The following is a 23,918-nucleotide window of genomic DNA, read 5'->3' as shown; positions in this document are numbered from 1 at the left end:
GCTGTTGTTATTTATTTGTCTAGAGCAATTTGGCCAAGGCAGAGCTCTACATCACCACCTTCTTGTTGACAGTAGGAGACTGGTCGTACCAGACGGTTACTACATGTAGTACTGCATGTTGTAATTGTCTTGGGTGGGTGAAAAAGCACACATATTATGAAAACCTGTGGCTTTGACAGCGTTTCCTACTCTTGACTCAGTGTTTGATTATGCACAGTGTGTTCCAAGCTGTCATGGTTTTACCAGAATACAGTTAAATACCCTGCTCTCATGTTGCAGTATCACCCCTCCTCTCAGAAACACTATTTCACCATATACGGGCAAAAATATAGGTGTTTGGAGCACATTCACTGTATGGATGGGCAGCAGAGAAGAGGGATTTTCTCCAGGAATACAATTGTTTGAGATGTTCTATGGACATTTGAGGCTTGCCAGACCACCTTTGAAGAACAAGACGTCACTTCAGATACAGCCTCCTTTCAAACAAAGACAAGGAGTTGTTGGATCAGTAGGTACAGTGGGTTGTTCACGATCTAAATGTGCCACATGCTGAAGTGTCAGTGCAAGACACTGAACCCCTAGTTGTGTGTAAATGTGTGTGAGGCCATTTACCCTATATCAGAATATTTACAAATACATTGGTCTCAATTCACATTTCAGTAGTTGTTAACAGTTGTTTAGTACATTCATTTTTCAGGCACCTTTCATTGCTAAGCAAATCCCCCCACCCCAAATCCTCTGAGTGGGAATTCTCATCCATGGCAGGTTCCAGCTGAAATCGGGCCCCTTTCTCATCATGGAAAAAATTATTATTGTTGTTGTGGACAGGAAATATTTTCATGATATGTAATCGCTATCCATTACTCTTTCACCCACACATTCTTGTGTGGCCACATGTAACCACACAGCAGTTTGATAGATGGGACTCTTTGTGATTATTGTAGCAACAAAATGTTGCTACCAAACACAGCTGTTGAAGATAGCAAAGTCAGCGGTGTCATGCTGTCCCATCTATGTTTTTATGTTTTTCATTAACACACTCACCTGCACACACACACACACACACACACATGTTTGTATGGCCATCTTTGTGAGGACACTCATTGGCATAATGCATTCCCTAGCCCCTTACCCTAACCCTGGGTCCCTCTGGCCAGTGTGGTTGGACGCTCCGTGCTTAGGTGTGGAGTCACCAACTCCTCTATCGCTGTCCTGTAGGCGGTCTTATCTCCGAGAAGAGCCCTTGTGACTGGAGGTGCAGCTGTTTGTGTACAGGGAGAAGAGCAGAGGTAAAAGGAGGTGGTTTCCCAGCTACACATGATGCCTCGTGTCAGAGAGGAAGTCTGTGATCCCCCTCCAAGTGCAGTGGTCAGCTGGGAAAATTTGTCCTGTAGCAGTGATGGAGCTGAAATCCACAAACAGGATGCTGGCATATTTTCTAGGGGAGTCCAGGTGCTAGAGGATGAGTTGGAGGGGCAGGTTGACGATGTCTTTAACGGGGGGTCTTTAACGTTTTTCAGGCCAAACTGATCGAGAGATTAATTAGGGAACCCTTGCCGTATGTGTTCTATATTAAACTTGGCCTAGTGCTATTTAAAAATATAATTTTGATCATTTTGCATTCAACATTCAGCTATTCGTATAATACACAGGTTCAAATATTTTTTTTTATTTCAAACATATGCAACAGTAGAGTGGTCATGCAACTGTCGTAAACATAAACAAACCTGACATAACTGGTATAAACAGTACTGTGCAAACATTTTAGGCGGGTGTGTGTGTGTGGGTGAGGGGGCGGTGGGGGGAATGCTGTAAACTAAGAATGCTTTCAAAAATATAAATAATGATTGTAAATTGATTAAAATAAACAAAATGTGAGCAAACAAAAAAAAAAATCTTTAGCCCCTTTCACACAGCACAAAAAACGTGGACCTGACGTTTACACCTTGACGTTGATGTACCTGCTCTGTTTTTGGTGATATATCCTAAGTTGTTTAACACATCTAGATGTAAATACCAGGAAATAAAAGCTGACATTCTGAACTCTTGTCTCATACTCATCTTTTGATTTTAAACCCAATGTCTTCAGTGAACAACAAAAACAACAGGATTTGCCTTGTTGTTCCAGTACTTTTGGAGGGGACTGTACATTGACCACAAATTTATTAAGTTTACTTGCACCAAACTACCCCAGTCAGCATACATTGCTGTAACTCTTCACAATACTCATGGAACCGTAACCACTGCCTTTGAAATCCATGTTGTTGTAGGTGAAGCAGAGTGTATTGCATCCTGCATGTTCTTGGAAATCAGCTTTTGGCACACTTTGTTAAAAATCATCCAGGTCTTGCCTGGTCATCCTTGCGAGGGCACTGAGTTTATTCTCCATGTCTACTAGCCTGCTTTCTAAATGAGCAATGACATCTGCAGCATTGGAAATGCGGTGTTCTACCTCCTCAGTGCGCTTTCTTCTTTGTTGGAAATCATGGACATCTTTTCTTCCGTGACAGCCGCAATTTTGCCTGTAGTCTCCATTGATAAGGCTGCTACTTCGCCATCTTTAGCAGTAGCTCCACTGTCGACTAAAAGGCCAATAATTCTCTGGACTGGCAATTTTGCGGTCTTGTTTATAACCATTTCTTGGCCAGAGATATACATCAACCACTCATGTTTCAATATATGAAGAATGGCTTCGAATATGACTGATAAAATGTAAGCTTGCTGGGTGCTATCAGACCTCGATCTCAGTACGGCGTCATCACCCCAACCTCAATTACTTCAAAACCCTGGATCTGCTTTATGCAATTACCCACAATGCATACAGTACAACTCGTTCTTCAAGAGACTCAGACAACCCCATTGTCTCAAAGAGCTCTGCAGGAATTCTTTCCTACCTCAAGCCATAAGCCTGTTCAACATCTCATCTGTATGTGACAGATAACACTCTGTATATTATTTCTTTTTCCTTCTTGTATTCACTTATTTCAATTCACTTATTTTTTATAATTCTGTTTTTATAATAACATGTATATAGTATATTGAGTTCTTTGTGTTATATATATCTTTGTGTATGGTGTTGAGTGCCTGTACATTGCTGCTGCAACTGTAAAATTTCCCAGTTTGGGATGAATAAAGCAACTATCTATCTATCTGGTTGGGTTTTAAATTTAACTTTACAAAGGTATAATAACCATCATGGGATACATAAATAAAGTAAATAAAATGTGTAACAGCCCACAGAGTGACTCAGCTAATATAGTACAATGCAACGGGCAGTTTCCATGAAACTAAATTACTGGTCTCAGTGTTCTTATGTAGTTACCTGAGGTACTGGTTTAATGGCAGCACCCAACCACATCTAGTTAGGGCGCACTCACACTAGGCAATCGTTCCATACCCAAGCATGTTTGTCCCCTAAAGTCTGGATTATATATCTAGTGTGAGTGCAACTGTACCGTCCCTGATTACGGTACGCTTCCCTGGCACAGTATTGTTGATAGAGTTGTGCTATTCTCTAAAAGAGATCTGATACCATTGTAGGTGATCAGGGACTTGCTGGATGGAGTATGCCATACCTGACACTGGGCTTGTACTAGTTACCTTGTGTGATTGAATAATGCTCTCTTTTTAGCCACAGTGGGTTACCGGGGTCACAGGGGTTCGCCAGGTTCTGGGTGCTTTCGGAGGGTTTGATGTGCTCTAACAATGAGTTTTTTATCACTAGGGGTAAAACTTGGAATCCTGAACAATGTCATTTCATAGAGCAGAAATGGCAGCTAGCAAGGCATTATTTGGTTGGTCCACCTCTGTACGCATCTTTCAGGTTTCAATCTATCAGCTGAGCCTGGTGTTTGGTCAAGGCCTACGTCTCGCTTATCATTCTTTTTGCATTTAGTCTTTTTCATCATCCTTTATTCCTTTTGGTTTTAAGTCTTATAATTTTGCAGTATTGAGTATTTTGGCCAACTGTATTTTGGCAGAGATACACATGAATGTAGTCTGTCAAAAAATAAAAAGTATTTCATTTGGACACACAATTTTAAATGGATACACCTGGGAATTCTGTGCATTTCTCTTACACAACCATGTGCTCACCCATACACAAACTTTTAGCTCTGCTCTCCCTAATCTTCTCAGTCCATTGGCCCGTTCCTCTCCAATATAAAGAAAAGCACATCACCATAGACACCACATAAATGGTCCATTAGAATGAGAGGTTAGCTGAGGAGACGAGAGGAGAGAAACTGAATAAAGGGGGATTGAGGAGGGGTGAGAAAGAGGGAGTGAAAGCGATGGTTTAGGATTGAGAGAGTGGGAAAGGAGGAGGGACAGCAGAGGGGTAGGGGTGGGGGGTCGAATGAATAAATGGAGAATTTACTTTTCCGCACAGACTCTCAAACACGAGTGAAAGAGGGTGAGGGAGTGAGAAACATAAGAAGTGATACATTGGTTCTTGCTCTGCGACCCGAGGCTTTTCTTGGAAAGCTTCCATTTCTGGTTCTATCTGTAAGCCCTACTATGGCCCAGAGATAGAATAAATGAAGGGCTTTCGAACTAAAACTGTAATACTTCTTGTGTAATCAATAGGTTGCTTGGTTTGTAAAATAAAAGAGTCAAGCTGCGCGGGCAGGCCTCAAGGTTTGTTTGGACTGTCCTTGTACATGCATAATACTGTTCATTAGATACCTATAGCTACCACTGTGTTCTGTAGCCTGTCCTTTTTTTGAAATATGCAAGGGCAAACATCAGAACTTGATTACCAATGGAAAAGCTGAGCAAAAAAATATAGGGAGAAATTTTAGAAATTTAAATTCCGTGACAAGTCATATTCTGTTTATCCCTTTGTAGGTGTGAGGTTTTTGTTTGTTAATCAATAAAAGGGATTGTTGCAGCAATTAAAGGAGGGTTATTCCTTTTGATCCCATTTAATTTGCTGTACCAAATTGAAGTAACAAACTTTTATCCTAGCAGTCTGCCATGAAAGCCTGCAGATCTATTTGGGTCTTTAGTGATAACAGTTTGAAACCTCTAGATGAGGAAACTGCAGACAGTTCAAGCTATTTAAGAGATGGCATACTGTAGCAGTGGGTCACACCAGTAAACATGACGACTCCTAGTCTGTGCAGAAGAGAGACACTGGATACCGATGACGTTTGAACTCCGTGATACTTTTTACATGAACCATCTGACCTACCTATCCTATTATGGGTCTATGCCATGTGTGACTCACTGTGTTTGCCTTTTCTCATGTAAATAGCATCATACCATTATAGCTGAAACACAAATAGTGTAATATGAATGATAGATAGGCTGCAAAGCCAGTTATGTGGATCAAAAGTCATTCTACATTGCCACCCATGCTATACACATAGAGAAGAAACTTGTATAGATCCCATATTGATTGTTTCAGTCCATGGAAGCAGTCCTTTGAGTAATGAGTGTACTCCAACAGTGTACAGTGTTAACTACAGACACACTGAAAGAGTCCATCTGTCAAATAACAGCAGCATGTTTAACATGACCACAGCATGCTTACTTAGCCCCATGGTTAGCTCATTGATTACTAGGGTTAGCCGCTCTATTTACAGTATAGTAACCACAACGTTAGCTTGGCTAGTCTCCCTTTATTCTGACATTCTGCCTGTAGGTGTGTGTTTACCTGTTGTGTGTGTGTCGGTGAAGAGCGCTGTTCCGTGTTGGGAACTCAGTCGAACCATTTTATGCCCTCATTTGTGCGCAGTGCTCTGGTGTCAAAGCTGTGAATCCTGGCAGTCAGGGTCTTTTGAGAGGCCAAGATTAAGCTTGGTAGAGAAGGACAGAGAGAACTTAGGAGTTTAAAAACGTAGTTTTGTTCTTTGGGATTTGGAGTGGTGTCTCCACAATAGCTTTCAGAGTGATTTCATAATACAGACTGCCAAGGCATGACACTGGTTTATCTTTGATATTATGTTGACATTGTTTGTGATGGTGGACCCCAGGTAGATAAAGGAAGCAGTCTAGTACTTCTCAAAACTCTAGCAGTACAAACTTACCTTGATCAGCCTGAAAGGAATTTTTTAACGTTTTTAACAATGCAGACTAATTAAAATTGTTGACTGTTGCATGGCCTTTGTTGAATGGTGGAATAATTTTCTCAATGTTTCCTTTGGTTACCGAAGAACTTCAATGAACTTTGTATTGGTGGGGCAATCCCCCACATTGTCAAAGGCTGATCAGGCCAGAATATTTATTTTTGGACAGGGGGAGTGATATTCTCCAAACCCCCAGTGTGGAGTCATTGCATTCCCTATAATAAGCCTGCCCAGCAGCTCCACTTTTAGCCAAGGCTCCAGTGCGGTGAGCAAGTGTGGGTCAGTTGGGGAGGAGACACTTCCTGCAGGCTTTGTGGTTGGGTGGGAGCCTCTCCACTGTTAATGTCACTCTGAACACAAGTTCACTTTCCTCATGCACTCAGTCCTCCAGCCAGTCAAGCAGCTGCTCAGTCATTCACTCTGAGGACACTGTGGACACTTGACGAATTAAACTAAACTCCAGCAACAGACTTTCTTGTGGGTGGAGGTGCCGGATTCACTCGTTGTTGATGCCAAGATGACTCGTGACTCGTAAGTTACAGCTACTGTCCAATTTCAGAGTCAAAAGATAGAGCCAGTTCACGTTTTCAAATGAAAGAACACTTCATCCTTTGTAATAAACATTTCCCCCCTCCTCAGATTTAGTATTCTCACCACTAAAGCAGGTTAAGTGACTCTTAGTTCAAAGAGATCTTAGAAGCAGATTTATGGATGAGATTTAACCCTGAGTTTCTGTATGCCTGACTGCTTTTTTAACTTTCGATCTGGACTTGTACACCTCTCTTCCTAGTCAGATGACAAACTTGTTTTAGCTTTCAGCGCCATCAACCATGTCATTCATTCATTATTCGGATTCGCTGTTTAAAAAGCTTTTTTATATTCATAGAACTACAGTTAAACCACTGTTAAACTCCTCAGAGTCCAATCAGAAAAAGCCTCTTGCTCGGTTACAGGATTAATCTGTTCATGAGGTCTGTACATTGCTACTGCAACAGTGAAGCCCTCGTGTTGTTTAGGTTTGTGATGATGAGGAGGGTGCTTATAGATTCCCTACCGTTTGTGCACCCAGCATGACTCCCTTCGTAGCCTTATGTAAGCAAGTCTCTGAGCACTCCATCACTAATTTTTATGTGGCATTCAATATGTCTCTCTGTCAGTGTAATAAGTGGTAAATGGTCTTGTTTTTATATAGCACTTTTCTAACTATTGGTTCTCAAGGCGCTTTCACAGTCACAGACACATCCATCCATTCACACAAACTCATACACATTCACACACCAGCACCAGTTGCACTGGGAGCAACTGGGGGTTCAGTGTCTTGCACTTTGGCATATGGCACATTTGAACCGCTAACCCTTTGGTTTGTGGACAACTCGCTCTACGTATTAAACCACAGCCGCCCCCGTGGAAGTAATGAAGCCAGTAATTCAGCTTTTTTATATCTAGTTTCGCTTGTGTCTTTAACAAACCTAAAGGTTTGACTTAAGCATAATTTATGCTTCTTCCCTTAAGTGTTGTAGATGTTCTGGTGTTCTGTAGTGCATAGACCTTGCGGCGTCACTGACACGCACCTCCCCAGAAATTTAATTACTCGCTGCGGTGACGCAGAACGCAAGAGCTGTGATTGGTCCACTTAGTACTCACATCTTTCTGCTTTAATATTTGTCTGTTTAGTCTGACTGCTTTTCCATCACCGCGAAAGGTTAATTGCAGAGGTCTGTAGATACATTTGTATGTATGTTCAGTGAAAGTTTTAGTCGTCGTCTTTGAAAGTGAAGCAGGATGTAGAAACAAAAATTAATCTTCCTGGCAAAAAAGACACACTGTCACCTAGTGTTTCAGTGGTGTTGACACAGAGGGAGCCAGACTGACGAGTGCACAAGTATAAATGTCTCATACCAGTGTAGGCTACGTGCATCAGGTCCTTGCATGGATGTGCACAGAAGCATATTTGCGGCTTTAGTATCTGTCACCTGCTGTCGGACATGTCCCCAGCAGGGCGAGTTCACCCAGCAACAATGACATCATTGTGGTGCAGGTCAAATGACAGCAACAGCGAGTTGTGCTTCTGAGAGGATAAAAGCGTCGTGCCATCTGTGTGCTCTTGGCCTTGAATGGAGAGTTCAGACAAAATTTCAATCATTTCAATCAGCTTGACTGTTGTCACCATACAACATGTTAAATAACAGATATTAAATTCGGTGTGTTTTGTGGATGTAGGCTTAGGTATGATATGGTTTAAGTGTAGACCATTTGACAAGGAAAGGAAAACTTCAGGGTAACTTCACACGGCTTATGGGAACAATTTCATGGAGTGGGATCCATTTTTCTAATGGGACAGTTATCATTTCAACCTATGCTTAGTCTGCTACCCCAAGTCAATACGGCATTTGAATCCTGTGATGTGCAGTCCTCTAGGCATGGGTGTGTATAGGTTGTCTTCTTCCTCAGTTGTTTAAACCTGTCACTCATCTTCACACTTGCTATTTATTCTGAAGTCTTCAAAGTGACCATTACAGTAACACAACAGACAAATCAGTCAACAAGAACTAACTGCAGCTTCTATGTTTTTCTTTTCAATTCCCTTTCACATTTGTGGTTTTCAAATCTGACTCATTACTGGAAATCTACAGCAGACTGTATGTCTCCAAATATATCTTCACCAGAAGCCTAATTCAGCATGTCATTCAAGTAAATAAATAAATAATGAAAGGATATAAACTTACAAAAACATACAATGGAAATAGTTATTTCATTATTGTGCAGAACAATCAAATTAGTGTTTTTAATGTAAAGGCAACTTTGAGTTATTTCATCAGCAATAGCTTACCCTAATTAGGTTTAGTTGAATTACAAAAATGTGATTGAGCTTTTGCCTTTTGTTGCGTAACTTATGGCTTTTTATATACTCAGCGACCAACTGTGTCTCTCTGGGGCTTAAATTAGTGAATGTCTTTTGCAGCTGGTGCACTCATGGATTTTAAGTTTTAAGGATGTCAGCAGTGGCAAGTCTTTTTGTGTTGCTTATGATATGGTAAATGATATATGATATGAGGTAAATGAAAGCACTGCTTTGAATAACTGCTTTACCCAAGAGGTGGCAGAAAAGAGTGAGGTTAAAGGCACAATTATTCATCTTGCCACAGTAAACTTAATAAAATCTACAGTGTGCTACACATCTTGGTTCTGGGGTCAAGCTGATGAGAATATTGGAAAAAAAAAACTACCAATGCAGCATGCTATCCCCTGCTGAACAGTATCTGTTTCAGGTTTTCCCCTTGGTGCTCATGTAAAATGATCCATGAGTATTTCAGTGTACCTGAAAACACCCCATGGGGGTTATGAAAGGACAAAGGCTGCTTTTTCTGCCAAGCCCTGGTCAGTTTTGCAGTCTAGGCAGTAATAAGAAGCTCTGTATATTGGAAGGGTGTGTTCTCACACACTGTACTGTGTGGGAACAGTAACTTTAACACATATTGTCAGGATCCCTTTGTTGAGGAGTAAATGCACTATTGTTTTCACACAACCAGTGCTGTCTTTTGATACAGGTCCCCAATAGTCTTGGTGCACCTGTCTGCCACTTGATATGGAACTACTTAGCTATGCATGCCCCCTGAGAGATGTACGGGTCTTTGTTTCAACACTAGTGTGCATTGTGAGGTCAGTTGCTTTTGGTAAATGGCATGAAGCAAACTTTACTTGTAGTGTTTGCTCAAGGACTATTTGACAGCAATTGATGGTTTCTGACCTTGCTGCCACCTGACCATCTCTTTGGTGTTATGTCTCATGTTTCTCCACGTCAGCAGCACGTCATCAGAAGACACTTGCATTAATGGTTGGCAGCTATCAGTTGCATTAAGATCACATTCAGCTGTAAGATTTCAAATCTCCAGCTGTCTTTTTCCTCTCTTCTATTGCCTTCTTTTATTCCTCTCAGCTCATATGTCCTCTGCCTTTCCCCTTCATCTGTCTGTTTTTTACTTGTTACTTCCCTCCTTTTTACACCTGATTTGTTTGATCTTTCCCACTGTATTTAGCGTCCCTGGGAAACAGCCTGCCACCACACCACTTAAACTTTCCTTTAACCAACTTAATTATTTTTCCTCTAATGTCCCTCAGCAATTATGCTGATTCAGTGGCCCATTACAAAACTGTTGCAATTGCAGCTGAGTGGAGTTACAGAAATACAAAAAAAAAAAAAACTGTTCATCTTAAAATAAGACAATCTTGTCCTGTTACAGAAATACATTAGTAACCACCAGTAAACACCACAGTTTCTCTTACAAATGAAAGATACTGTATCCATTATTAAAATATTCTATTTTCTTCTTTGAGATCTCCAAGTACTTCCATCTGTGTAAATACTTCGAAATAGTGCTGTGTTATTAGTTGTTTGATACTTCAATTTTGCTTATGTAGCATGTTTCTCTCTTCTTGTCTACAGTATGCCCACAAGAATGACTTAACCCCGAAATTGTCTTGACCCCTTTACTGGACCTGGATCTCCTAATGGAAGTAGTTTGATATTCGCAAGATGATCATCAGTGATTATTGAAATTTATCTAATGTCGTCATTTGACTACTAAATGTCTAGACTTCATTTCAAACATGAGAAAACACACGCAAGAATAAATAAATAACTAAATTAAAAAATCAAAATTGTCAAAACTGCAAAAAAACTGTGTTGACAAACATGTCCGAAAGGGAGTAGGAAGAAGCGTATGCTTATTTAATCCTAACCCATCTCCTTTCTCAGTAATCCATTCAATTCACAATTTAAATATGTACATTTTCACAGACAAAAGAAAACAATTAATGTAAACAAACAAGTGAATAAGTGATCTGTGAGAACACCTGGGGCCGTGATATGTTGGTTATCCTGGATGAACTTATCCATGATCCGGTTGCACAAAAGCAGGATAGGGGAAAGTGAGATATGTTATGACATAAGTTACCATGGAGATTTATTCTGTGGAGCTAGCCTGCTCCAGACCAGGCTAACTTCCAGGATCTATTTAATCTCATCCCTTAGCTCAGTCAGCAGTCACCACAAATAATTTTAGATGATTTTGCAGTCAGTAGTTTAGTTTCCCATAGATCATATATAAAAGTACACATCCCAGAAATAGAAATAGAAATACACATCGAGTAACATGATGTTTCTTTATTGAATAAGGACAAATCAAAGTAAGTAAACCATCAGCTCCTTTCAAAACTGAAGTCACACAGTGATCTACAAGATAGAAAGCACAGAATTAAAGTATATTATACAACACACAAATAAATGCAGGACAAATCCATACATAAATGAACACACAAATGTGAGTCTGTATACAGTATACAGCACAATAAGCCAAGTAATATCAAATAACACAAATTCCTTTGCCATTGCAGACCCAGTTTAACTTGACTCTAAAGCATGCGTCTCTGCCATTGCAGGCTTTATTCAACTTAAATGAACAGAATGCATTTTAACTGAAATAATTTAAGATGCATTGGTCTCTGAGCAGCCAACCACTGTCATCATCTGGGAAGATTCTGCGGATTGTCCCAGTCCACTGTCTGATGGCACTCTGGGGGCCCCCTCCCTCCTCAGGCTGGACCAATCACAGCTCTTGCGTTCTGCGTCACCGCAGCGAGTAATTACATTTCTGGGGAGGTGCGTGTCAGTGACGCCACAAGGTCTATAGATGTTAAGTGCCCCACCTTGTGACAGGTGTAAATAGATTGCAAAGGACCGAAAGATTGAGGAGTCATGTTCCGAGCCAGGCCACTCTGCCACAACAGACTGCAGACCATTTCTATAAGATATGGATTATTAAACCAATCAATGCACATCACATATAATCCTATAGTCCTATAATTTGTAATTTCCCTATCACATTTAATTGGATTCATATTATTCTGTGATTGATCGTGGAGTCTACTTGAGGAGCCGTGTGCGCGTTCTGATCCAAGATTAGTTAAACCTAGCTTGATGAGTGTCTGCTCATACTGGCTTGGTGTTTGTGCAACCGAATAAGCCTGGGCGCTCTTGTTTCGGATTCCTTGAGCCCAGCCTTTGTCACTTATCCCGGGTATCTGAATCCTACTTTTGTGCAACAGGCCCCCAGTGATTATCCGCCCAGTAGCCTGTGAAAAACATTGACTGTATATACTGGTGAAAAACTAATTTTTGTACCGCCTTTTGAACTGGGTCATGCTTGGACATTGCTTAAGCTCCGCACTCAACTTCACTCCACATATGGAAAAACAAAACTTTTTTAATGTTGTGTGGACACGAGGATGTTTTAAATTGAACTCCCCCCTTAGATTATAACCCCCCATCTCGGTTAAAAAAAAAAAGAATTTTGAATATTTCTAGGAAGCAGGTTGTTTATTTCTTTGTACAAGATTTGTGCTTTTTGAAAGTGAACCAGGTGAAGGAATTTTAAATTTTTTTTTACAGCAGCACAAATTGGGCTATTTTCATTTTGTGTGGAAGATTACCAGTTTGGAATGATAGGTTACAGATGAATGTTAGTGGTTCTGAAATACCCTCAATGACATTTTTTACAGTTTTCATATTGATGTCATTACAATCAGATAGTAGATATTTTATTTTTATGTTTATTTACAGTTTTATTATTATTTCTTTTTCTTCCACTGCTGTAAAAAACAGTGAGTTGGGATTCATCTCTATAAGGTCATCAAGGTTATCATTCCAAGCTTTAGGTGACACTGGATCAAGTATGTTTTTTGCCAAGTTTGGTCCAACTTTTACAAAGAGTTCTTTGCCATGAGGTGCCATGTTGAATTTCCAGTGACCAGTATGAGAGTGTGAGAGCAGCAACACCAAATTTAACACGCCTGCTCCCTATGACCTTGTAACATTCATGAGTCACATGACACAGGTGAGGGAAAATGGATAATTGGGCACAATTTGGACATTTTCAGTTAGAGGTGTGCTCACTTTTGTTGCCAGCATTTTAGCTGGCTGTGTTGTGTTTTTAGCGGGAAGCACATTTATACTGTTATACATGCTGTACACTGACCCTTTACATTGCATGAAAGTGTCATATTTTCCGTGTTGTTCCATAAAAGGATATATTAAAATATTTACAAAAATGCGAAGGGTGCACTCATTTTTGTGAGATACAGTATATACTTCATTTTTTTTTTTTTTTTAACAAATGACAAAAAGAGTTAGTTTATAGTGACCCCAAGTTATACTGATCTGTGCTGTGTGGTGGTTGCAAAACTCTGACTGATTTAGTGTGCCAGGACTTGATGTCTAATGGATGTTAGGATGGAAATAACTGATGACCGAACGCTCTCTCCCTCCATCTGAACATCCCAATTCCCACCCCCTCCTTCCCTCTCTCCCTCCTCTGCTCTCCTCCCTCGCATCATCTGCGCTGCTTAAAGAGGCAGCAGCGTATTACAGGTACCTCCTTTATTCAAACTCCTTTATAAGTTTTGTCCATTAGTGTGGCAGCTCCATTTTAGGACACCAGCAATTCTATACAATCACACATCATCTGATATATCACTCTGTTAGACTAAGGGTACGTCAGTGGAGCATGTGTTCCAAAAAGATGATGTGCACTTGCTACAGAATGTTTTGTAAAGTGTACATGTGGTAGTAATATGTTTTGACTGACCCTGCCATCCGAATATCGCAGCTGAAATCAAGACTTGTCAGACCAGGCAACATTTTTCCAGTCTTTATTGTCCAATTTTGGTGAGCCTATGTGAACTGTAGTCTCAGTTTCCTGGTCTTAGCTGACAGGAGTGGCACCCGGTAGGGTCATTTGCTGCTGTAGCCCATCTTCTTCAAGGTTCAAAGATGGAATTCTGCTGGTTGTGACAAGTGGTTATTTGAGATACTATTTGAGATGTTGCCTTTCTGTTATCTCGAACCAGTCTGCCAAGTCTCCACTGACCTCTCACATCAACATGGCATTTTCGTCCACATAGCTGCCGCTCACTGCATATTTTGCCTTTTTCGGACCAGAAAGTTTCTGAAATACTCAGAACAGCCCATCTGGCACCAACAATCTAGCCATGTTCAAAGTCACTTAAGTTCCCTTTGTTCCCCATTCTGATGCTCGGTTTGAACTTCAGCAAGTTGTTTTGATCACCTATACATGCCTGAATGCATTGAATTGCAGGCATTTAATTGGCTGATTAGCTATTTGTGTTAATAGCTGGGATTCATCAAGGTGACGATGACTCAGTTTACAGGAACACGGTGTCACAGCTGGAAGCATGGTGTACACTTATCAACCTGGAGCTAAACATCAACAAAATGGTGGAGTTGGTCATTGACTTCCATTGACACTCACCTTCACACCCCAATTTCTCATTAATAACACTGCAGTACAGGTGGTGGACTCTGTGAATTTTCTGGGCACCACCATCACCAGTGACCTGAAATAGAATACACACACTAAGGTCATCAAGCGTGCACACCGCAAGATGAACGTCTCCCCCAAGGTATGCACCCAGTTATGGGTGCATACACGGTACATTTGGCCAATAAAGAGATTCTAATTCTGAACAAGCAATTCAACAAGTGTGCCTATTAAAGTAGTGAGTGTATATCTGTCCTCCAGCTCTTGTTGTTCTGACCTCCACGATTTAGGTACAGCCTTCCCTTGCAGCCCTGTCTGTGTATGTTTGCTCTATTTTGTGTCCTACCCTGAAAGCACAGCACATGTCAGCCCTTACACATGCCCTGCTTTATTGTGGCTGATTTCATGCCTGTCGAGCCAACCGTACTGTGGGGCAAAAAACACTTGCAGTAATTACATCCACCCTTGAATTAGCTTGTAGCCTTGAGGGTGAATCAAACCCTGTAAAAAAAAAAGAAAAAAAAGAAAAAAAAAAACACATGTCCAATAATTTGGTCCTTTGTCAGTGACAGCTACAGAAGGAAGCTTCTTGCAAATGCCAAGTGTAAAATTAACAGTATTTTTCAGGATTGGACAAGACAAAGAATTGCATGCAGCTCACTGAAACTAGGCTAAATTGTCTAAAAAGAAGGGATAGAAGTGTTCTTTCTGACAACATCGTTGTTAAGTGCAGTGGATAAGGCATGTATAGTACATGCATTCTGAGGTTGCTTACATTAATGAGGCTCTGCATTTTGTTATGAGATGGTTTGCTGTTAGCCTTGGGAGTTTTTGAACATACCATTTAAATAAAATTCTCATGGGTTAAGGGAGAGCAAAAAATAGTTCTATATGGTTAGCATATATTAAAACATCAGCCATAGTATCAACTCACTACACACTAAGAAGGACCAGTCTTACCAGTCTTATCATGTCCATTAACCTGCTTTGTATGTTTCAACTAGGGGTGTAACGATTCATCCACTACATCAATGAATCGATTTATTTTCCTACGATCCATCTACATTGATCTGTGCTCGGCAAGTTGGTTGTCCGGACGACATACATCAATCTAATATTGATTTAAAAGGTAATCAATCAATTGTATCAATACTAGGAAATAACACATTGGATTAAGCACGTCAGAGGATCCGCTTAGAGTGTTTATGTGAGAAACACTGTAAAACTGGACAAACAAAATTTACAAATGAGTTTTATACACCGAAAACACCGTTATACAAACATGCGTTAGCATCCAGCTAACATCAATGGCAAAATTGTATATGCTAATGTATATGCTAATGCATACATTCACCTTCACGTCTCCTCGCCTTTCCGCCTTGTCCCACCAGTGACACACAGTGACCTGAGCAAAAAGAAAACAACTCTATGAAATGTCGGATAGTTCAACATGCAGCGTTGGTCACCACCATCATGTGTATTGTCAACAGACCAGTGTGTAGTGAGAATGTCAGCACTCAAATGGACATGTGGTGTTTAACTTCTGGGCCATAATAACCTCGTTCTTTATTGATAAACCAAGCGCCATCCAGAGGATCGAGACACTTGAGGAAGTTTAAAAAGTGACTGTAACCGGTAGATTAAGAACCCCAAAGCGGCCCACCACTCCTAAATGAATGTAGAGGAAACACTGAGTAGGTATTTATTTCAGTCACACTGGTTTAATTTTTGGCTAAAAAGTTACTGAATTGATTCGAGTCACTGAATTATAGGTGGAAAAAAAATAAAAAACACTGTTTAACTTAAATGTGGATCACACCGGGTTTGTCCCTTATGTCTTGGCCTTGTGCAACTATTCAACATATCTCTTTGCATCTACTGTGAGTTTGAATATTTGAGCGTGCCCATTGCCAAACCAGTTGTTCATCCTTGTACTTGTGAAGCCGAATGTAGACTATCCTCATCAACTCCACCCGGGGTTGAGCAGGGCTATGGTGGCATCTGCCCATTTTTCATCCGGTTGTTTTTCACAGTGAGGTTCAGGATTCTTGGCTGCCATGTCTCAAAGAAATCTTTGGCGTTGTCTCCTTCTGTGCGTTCTGGCATGTTGATGATCTTTATGTTGTTGCATCTAGACTGATTCTCCTGATACTCCAGCCTGTTGATAGCCTCACTCAAGCACGCCTCAGTGTGGTCAAGTTTAACGAGCAGCTTTGTCGCTGTGTGCTCAGTGTGGGAGATTCTTTGTTCTGCATCCTCCACCCACCTCTTCCACACACAGAGCTCACTGATTTAGCTATCTGGTCTAGTGTCAGGTCCAGACTGGAGCTGAGTTTACCAAACACTCCTTCACTTATCTTTGCCATGGGCTGTCTATGTCTTCGCCTTCTGCCATCTTCCCAAATCTGCCAGTCTCCGGTTTCCACTTCTTTGATTGAGATTTGGGTCACAAAACTCATCTGTTCTCCGATGTTTTTGTCCAATAGTCACGAAACAACATTACTCATTCAGTGATGCTATTTTGGCAGTTTTACACTATATCTGAAATGTTAAAAAACATCATTGTCATTTTTTACCTTTTGTTTTGTTTTTTGACACTGACAAATTACGTTAACATAACCAAGTCTTAATCAATCCTAATAACCAATCTTCACCTTTAGCAATTTCACTTCATTAAACAGATGTATTTTATAGCAGTGGCAGTTGCAAATGTTCCTCCTGAATAATGTTGGGGATTAGAAAACACTTCCATATTCTTGTATAGAACATGATGGTTGTATTTTATTGTTTAAATTTGTATGGTTTGTCAATGTGTAGGGTGATCAGTATCCCTCTTATTATCCTTGGGGTCAATTTGACCCCAATCAATGTTCATCATTCGAAAAAAAACAGTAGAGGGAAGGTCAACTCACTGGTAGCAAGGGGTTATTTATGTAGTCAACAAATAAACAAAGTGCCTGACACAAAAACTTGGTGAACAGGTTTATGTAAATCATTTTCTTGAGGGTAAAATCTGTTAGTAATATCTGAGGATAATAGGAGGGGTATAGATATCGGATTCTTAGGTTGGTTGGGTCAAACCTGTTCAGATGACAGTACTAGTGCCTCGTTCATTCAGAAAAATACACACCACTGTTATAAATAATTATCTGAAAAAGTAAAAGCACCATAAGTAATGTCTTTTTATCAGCAATGAGATCATTTTAGAATATTCTGTCCTTGTAGCTGTTAACTAACTAAAAAATAAATAAATTGAAGTAAGAATTTACAAATGAACGTATTCAATATGAGGTTACGTTAATCACCAATGTCTTTATTTACCTTTATTACCAGAGATGGTGTACCACTGTGGAAAAATCTTTTTTTGTATTCAAAAGGCCTGGCTTCATTAGACATACTCAAACAAATACAAATTATATTTATTTTGTTAATTGCTTACAAGAAAAAAACTAAAAACTAACTAAAAATAAATTCTTGACAGTTCCAATATGTCAGTTCTCAACATTGTCGGTATCAAAGTCAACAAATAACAGAGAATGTGTTCAAAGCTGAACAAAAATTCAATAAACCATCACATCATGAATGAATATTTAGTACTCCTGCCATTAGCAGTAGAGCTCTAATCCTGGCTGGCATGTTCCCCATGAGCCTTTCACACTTTCTAAATTCTTTGATTTGCGCTTTGAAATAGATTTTTTGATAATCCACCACAGATTTTCAATGGGGCTCATGTCGGAGGATTGAGTTGGCCACTCTAAGACCTGGGGCCTCATTTATCAACCATGCGTACGCACAGATCTGTGCGTAAAGAGAGCGTAAGCACATTCTGTAGGGCATTTATCAATTTGTACTTGTGCTTAGAAAAGTGTGTAAAATACACGCACAAGTCTGACTGTGCTTACACATAAAATAAGGGGAAACAGGGGAACTACACATAGAACCCATTAAGACAGTGTTCAGCAGCATCTCAAACTCCACACTTTACCACATATTGCCAGTCTCTTATGAAAATGCTCAAATCAAATCATACTTTATTTATATAGCACCTTTCATGCAAAATAGAAAATGCAACACAAAGTGTTTCACAAATACACACATAAAAGATTACAAGAAACAAATCCAAGACAAGCCCCCCCCCCCCCCCCCCCCCCACACACACACACACACACACACACACACACACACACACACACACACTCTCTCACCCATATACAATGTAAGAGCTGTTGAGACATGACGGGGCACTGAGGCTTAAGACAAGGAGGACGCTACCTTTAGGGGGCCCGTCCATGCAACCAAAGGGGCGCCACTGCGAGGTACTACTACTTATCTTGTATTATTGGAGGATTTTGAGAATCGTGCGTTTTCAAAGATCGTTGATTAATCTCATCTGGTCAACACCGCTTCCCCAAAAATATACTGACTTCAGTGTAAACCTCAGAAACTCATTCAAACTAGAGAGAGGACCATACAAAGAATTTAGGTCAGTCTGCCTGTTAGCTGGTGTTTGGAATGTGATTTTATTTATTTTCATTTTTCTGCACATGCATTAATATGTTCCGGATACTCATTTATTTGCAGCAAAGTATTTGTGATGTTTCATTTATGGATATGGTGGGGTCTTGTTGATTTTGCAACAATGATTTTCTTCCAACTCCTTCATCGCTTCCGGCTCCAGCGGCACAGGTTCTTTCTTTGCCGTGATTTCGGTGACAGTGAAAAAAAAAATCCCTTCACGCATTCTTAAAGGGATTGTTGCTACCATATATGGTCAAGTATGGGTGTTTGTGAATGCAAATGACCTGTACCATGCACGAGCATGGTAGTTAAGAACAGGTGGGATTTGTCTTCACGGATTACTTATTAGTGTGCGTAGGACCAGTGTCCACACGTTTGATAACTCTGGATTTCTTTGTACTTACACACATTGTAAATTTCATTCCTACATCAAAATTTAGAACCTTTTCTACGCACGGTTTGATAAATGAGGCCCCTGGATACTGTGCTCCTGCAGCCAAGTTCTACTGACCCTGGAAATCTGGCAAGGGGCATTATCTTGTCTTCAATGTAGCTACACTGCCGTGTGTACAAACGCTAGGCTGAAGATACCCTCTATAGATAGGTCCTACTTCTTCAATGCGTCTGTCCATGGATAACATTTTTACATTTTCTTACATCAGAAATGGAGTGTTGTCCCACAGAGGTAGACCCTCATTATGGCATTTATGGCATTCACAGGTCCCCCATATTTAGACAGTCAAGTCACAGCTTTGCAGTGTAGCCGCATGTGTCAGTGTGCTGTGAAAATGAGAATCCCTCGTGTAAGGACTGTTTGTCAGAACCTGAAAACCTGAGTAATCCTTGTTTCGGTTCCACCAAACATCACAAATTCTGGCTGCTCATTCTCCCTGATTATCTTCCGCATATTTATTCTGAAGAGAGTGAGAGAGAGGAGTGGGGTGGGTGTGTGGTTAGACAAAGAGAGAGTGCGGGGAGAGTCTTACAGATAATAGCAGAGAGGGAGGAAGAGAGGAGGCAGATGAAAGAGGGTTAAATCAAGTGAGACACAAAGGGTTAGATGGATAGATGTAGCAGAAGCAGTAAGAAGAGAAGGATTCCCTGACACCCACTTGGACCCCGTTAAGTTGAGTTCATCTGGGCTGCTCAATGCCACGGCGATAATTTCCTCACAACAGCTATACAACAGCCACCACTAAAGAGCCCAGAGAGCGCCGGGCTGTGCAGAAGCAAGAGCCTGTTGCCTGGATACCCCTGTTGTTACCACAAAGGCAAAAAGCCAGGACTAAACCGTATGAATTTAATAGCTAGTCCAGCTGCCATGGCAAAAACACAGCTAACTAACTGCCTTTGTTTTCCTGATTTCTGCCTAACTTGCTGACATGAATATGTATGACTAAGGAAAGAATCACCATTGTACATGCATGGGTTTTGAAGAGAGGTTGTGCGTGTGTGCGTGTGTGCGTGTGTGCGTGTGTGTGTGTGCGTGCGTGCGTGCGTGCGTGCGTGCGTGTGCGTGTGCGTGTGCGTGTGCGTGCGCGCGCGCGTGTACGCGTGTACGCGTGTACGCGTGTAAAACGGAAATCCACTGGTGTGTGCCTGCTGGCACTGAGTCATTCAAGTAGCTATTTGTAGTTCCTCACAACCGCTATCGCAAAGTCCTGCTCTGGTTGTGTCAATTCTATAGTGTCCTTTTGTGTATTTGTAATTCTGACTGTTCTTGTTGATAGCAACAGCATTATTTTAATTAAAAACAAAAGGGATGATATCAGGAGGCTTTTTATTGAATACAATGTGGCTACATAGAAACTGTAATGCACAATTTATAGTACCTCAGTGTGTTGACAGTGTAGCTACATGCAGAGCTACACTTGTGTTCAAACCCTACTTCACAGTCTTCCATGTGCACCTCAAAAGAAATTGGTGTGAAATGCATTTCCTTGTTCACATGTCTAAGCAGCCAGGCAAACACAAACACTTCAACTCCAACATAAGCTTTGTCATCAGCTACAGTATAAATTAAACTTCATCTTATCTTTGGGGTCAGTTTGACCCTATTCAATGTTTAACATCTCTAAATATATGATTGGTATAATTTTGTTTATTTCACACTCAATGACTGATGAGAATGAGACCCTCAGTGTTGAACCTCCTGGTGTGTCTCAACCACCAATACACACACTACCTTCCAAAAATGGAAAGTTATTATGGTCCAGCTTCCTACTTGTACATCAGGCTGGCCTTAGTGCTGCTAATGTCATCAAAATGGTTCCCCAACAGATATACTGTCAGCCATGTCCAAGACATCAAAACAGCATTTGAGTTCTTCATAACACCATCAATCAAAACAAACAAACCAGTATATAGGAACAGTTGGAAAGACTTGGATGTGACCAACTTGCAAGCCTACATTGGGTAGCTCATTTGGCAGGAGTGTATAAGTCAAAAGGCGAAGATGCAGCAAGTCTTTGGGCTCCTGACACAGTTTACATGCACGTGAAAAAAAAAAACAATTATTGCCTTACTCCAACTTTTCGTATTAACATGGTATTAACCTGCTGACAAGACACATATCGCCGTCCTGTGTGGCTGAGGAAGACATGTTCCCGTCAGTTATTCAATTTTCTCTGTTGCATGTAAACTGGGACATTGACCGCATTCAGAAAGTTAAATTTCAAGAATAGCTTGACTAAGCTTTGCATCTAAATGCACTCATTTGGGTAGCAGGTATCCTGGATGTATTTAAGAGGGATGGGGTTGTTGAGCAGTTGAGGTAGTCAACTACCTAACACATACAGTTGGGTAACAATTTTATTATATTATAATCATGTGGAGGTTTAAACTACTGGGGTGAAATTGAGCCCAAAGATAAAAGGTGTTAGTAAATTCGAAGGTATCAGGAAGGTAATTTGAGGCAGAGCTCTTTTCTTGCTCTTGTTAAAGTGTAACATTATTTTTGTTCTAAAAATGATTGCATATATAGCTCCAAATGTAGTGTAGAAGTTATAAAACCAATTTTAATTATTTCAAACATTAAACTTAATTTTGATCCTCTGTGGCAGACTTGGTGAGCCTTTCATGTCATTAAACTAAAGGCAAAAAGTTGCAAAACAATAATGGATAATCATTTTTAAATCTGTACTAGTCATTCTGCCCACACAGGTAATGGCCTGAGGTTTTCATTGACAAAGACTACTAGCAAAATTTATGCTGACTATGATGTTGTTATGTCAGAAACCTAGTTTTGTTTTTTGGCAGTTTCAGTTTGCGCATCAGTGTTCCTTTCTCTAAGAGTATTGTTTCTTCTTAAAGCAACTCTATGTCTTAATTTCTAATGCACACATACTCGTTTCCCCGAGGGCTGAGAAAGGATACAATTAGCTACATTGCTTATTTCTACATTTAGCAGCTGTATTATAATGATAATCAAATCAGAAAACAGCACATGCTCAAGTTAATCAGTTAACGTGTTATTTTCATTCGCTCTAAAAGAAGAGCCTTTGTTTTGGAAACATAGTTATAGACGAGGAGTGGAAGTTGATTGCTGCTTGGTCCAGTGCAGACCTGCTTTGCTGTCAATGTGTCCTCTGTGCTTGTGTGAATAGGAAGGTGACTGGACTCTTGTAAAATGTGCCAGGCCCCCAGTTAACATGTAGACTGCAGTCTGAACGATGGGAACACCCTTTAAACACCACTTGTTACGCGTGCATGCTATGTGCAATACATAGTCACACAGCACTAGCATGCAGAGTTATAAAACACTAAAGAATCCAAAAGCTGTGGCATGTTCTGGCTCCTAGTTGTTTAGGGAAGTAGTATGTGCGGGAAGTACTTCCAAAGTTATGTCAACCTCTTGTAATGTTTTCTTTGTCATTTCCTATTGTTATCAGGTGTCTGTCTCCTTCCCTCATTATTTTATACCCATCTACTTGGTTTCTCTCTTCTCTTTTACTTTGTGCTCACTTTTCTGTCAAGAGATGTTGCTCAAATACAGCATGTTCCTTATTTGCTTGAAATAACTTCCCTTTTGTCCTATTGTGATCTTACCATTAAGTCAGCAGTAAAAGTCAGCCAAATGTGTTTTACACCTGTTCTTCCAAGTGTTTGTTTGTTGATGCCAGGGGTGTCCAAAGGGTTTCACACTAGAGGTGACATATTGATACATGAATACTGTGTGTATTTCTAACTCACCTATAATGTAAAGATGTTTGTTCACATATGTATGTTGAGTCGAACAGGCTCATCATTTTTTTTTGCATGGCGCCTCATCAGAGGAAACTTTACATTGCATTTCAATCAGTTGTAACTGCAGACTCTCTTCCACTTCTACTGTATCCACCAGGAACGGGGTTAAGAACAGCTTGATTTGTTTTTCAAGGACAGAAAAATCTTGGAAACGCTGGTTGAATTCTTTAACAAGAGATGCAATCACAGACACATATTTCTCCTTTTTAGCAGAAAGGTCGACCTTTGGAAAGGCAGACTTGATTTCAGACAGAAGTTTGCAGCATTAAAGCTTCGTAGTTGTGTCTCAAACAGGCAGAGCTTTACACAGAAGGCGTGTTTCATGTGCGGTTACAGGTGTGGCACCAGCTGTTCTTTGCCTTGTAGGTTCTTGTTCAGTGTATTCAGATGATGAGTTAGATCAACTAAAAATGGCAGGTCTGCCAGCCACAGAGGGTACTCAGTTCATGAAGAGATTGGCCCTTCTCTTTCAAAACCTGGTCTATTTCTGATCACAGCATATGAAACCGCTGCAGCACAGAGCCACGGCTGAGCCATTGCATATCAGAGTGGTAGAGTACAACCCCGTATTCAGCATCTCACAATCACTTCAGTCATTCTAGTTTGCGTCAGCAGAACCGCTGAACAGAGGATGCCATCTCCTCTGCGTTCCATCTAAGCCTGGAACTTCTGGAGGATAAAAACATCCATGTGCAAATGCTGTTTCTGAACTTCAGCTGTGTTCAATATGATCATCCCTCAGCATCTG

General features: G+C 40.5%; 1 protein-coding gene across 8 annotated transcripts in view; it reads left to right on the top strand.

Annotated features, from left to right (window-relative positions):
* Positions 1 to 23,918, top strand: part of enah (ENAH actin regulator) — a 160,417-nt gene that overhangs the window by 38,555 nt on the left and 97,944 nt on the right. For 2 of the 8 annotated variants that reach the window (XM_047574483.1, XM_047574482.1), the window contains exon 1: positions 6,373 to 6,602. The exons of 1 other annotated variant lie outside the window; for it this stretch is intronic. In XM_047574483.1, coding sequence (XP_047430439.1) covers positions 6,589 to 6,602 — 14 coding nt within the window. In that variant the 5' untranslated portion in view covers positions 6,373 to 6,588. Of the gene's footprint in view, positions 1 to 6,372; positions 6,603 to 23,918 lie in introns of those variants that run through there. 5 more of the 8 variants (XM_047574488.1, XM_047574489.1, XM_047574485.1 and 2 more) reach the window with 4 other exon arrangements.

This window comes from Mugil cephalus, chromosome 21 (assembly GCF_022458985.1).
Source record: "Mugil cephalus isolate CIBA_MC_2020 chromosome 21, CIBA_Mcephalus_1.1, whole genome shotgun sequence".
Classification (NCBI taxonomy): domain Eukaryota; kingdom Metazoa; phylum Chordata; class Actinopteri; order Mugiliformes; family Mugilidae; genus Mugil; species Mugil cephalus.
This window is presented reverse-complemented; position numbering and strand designations above follow the sequence as displayed.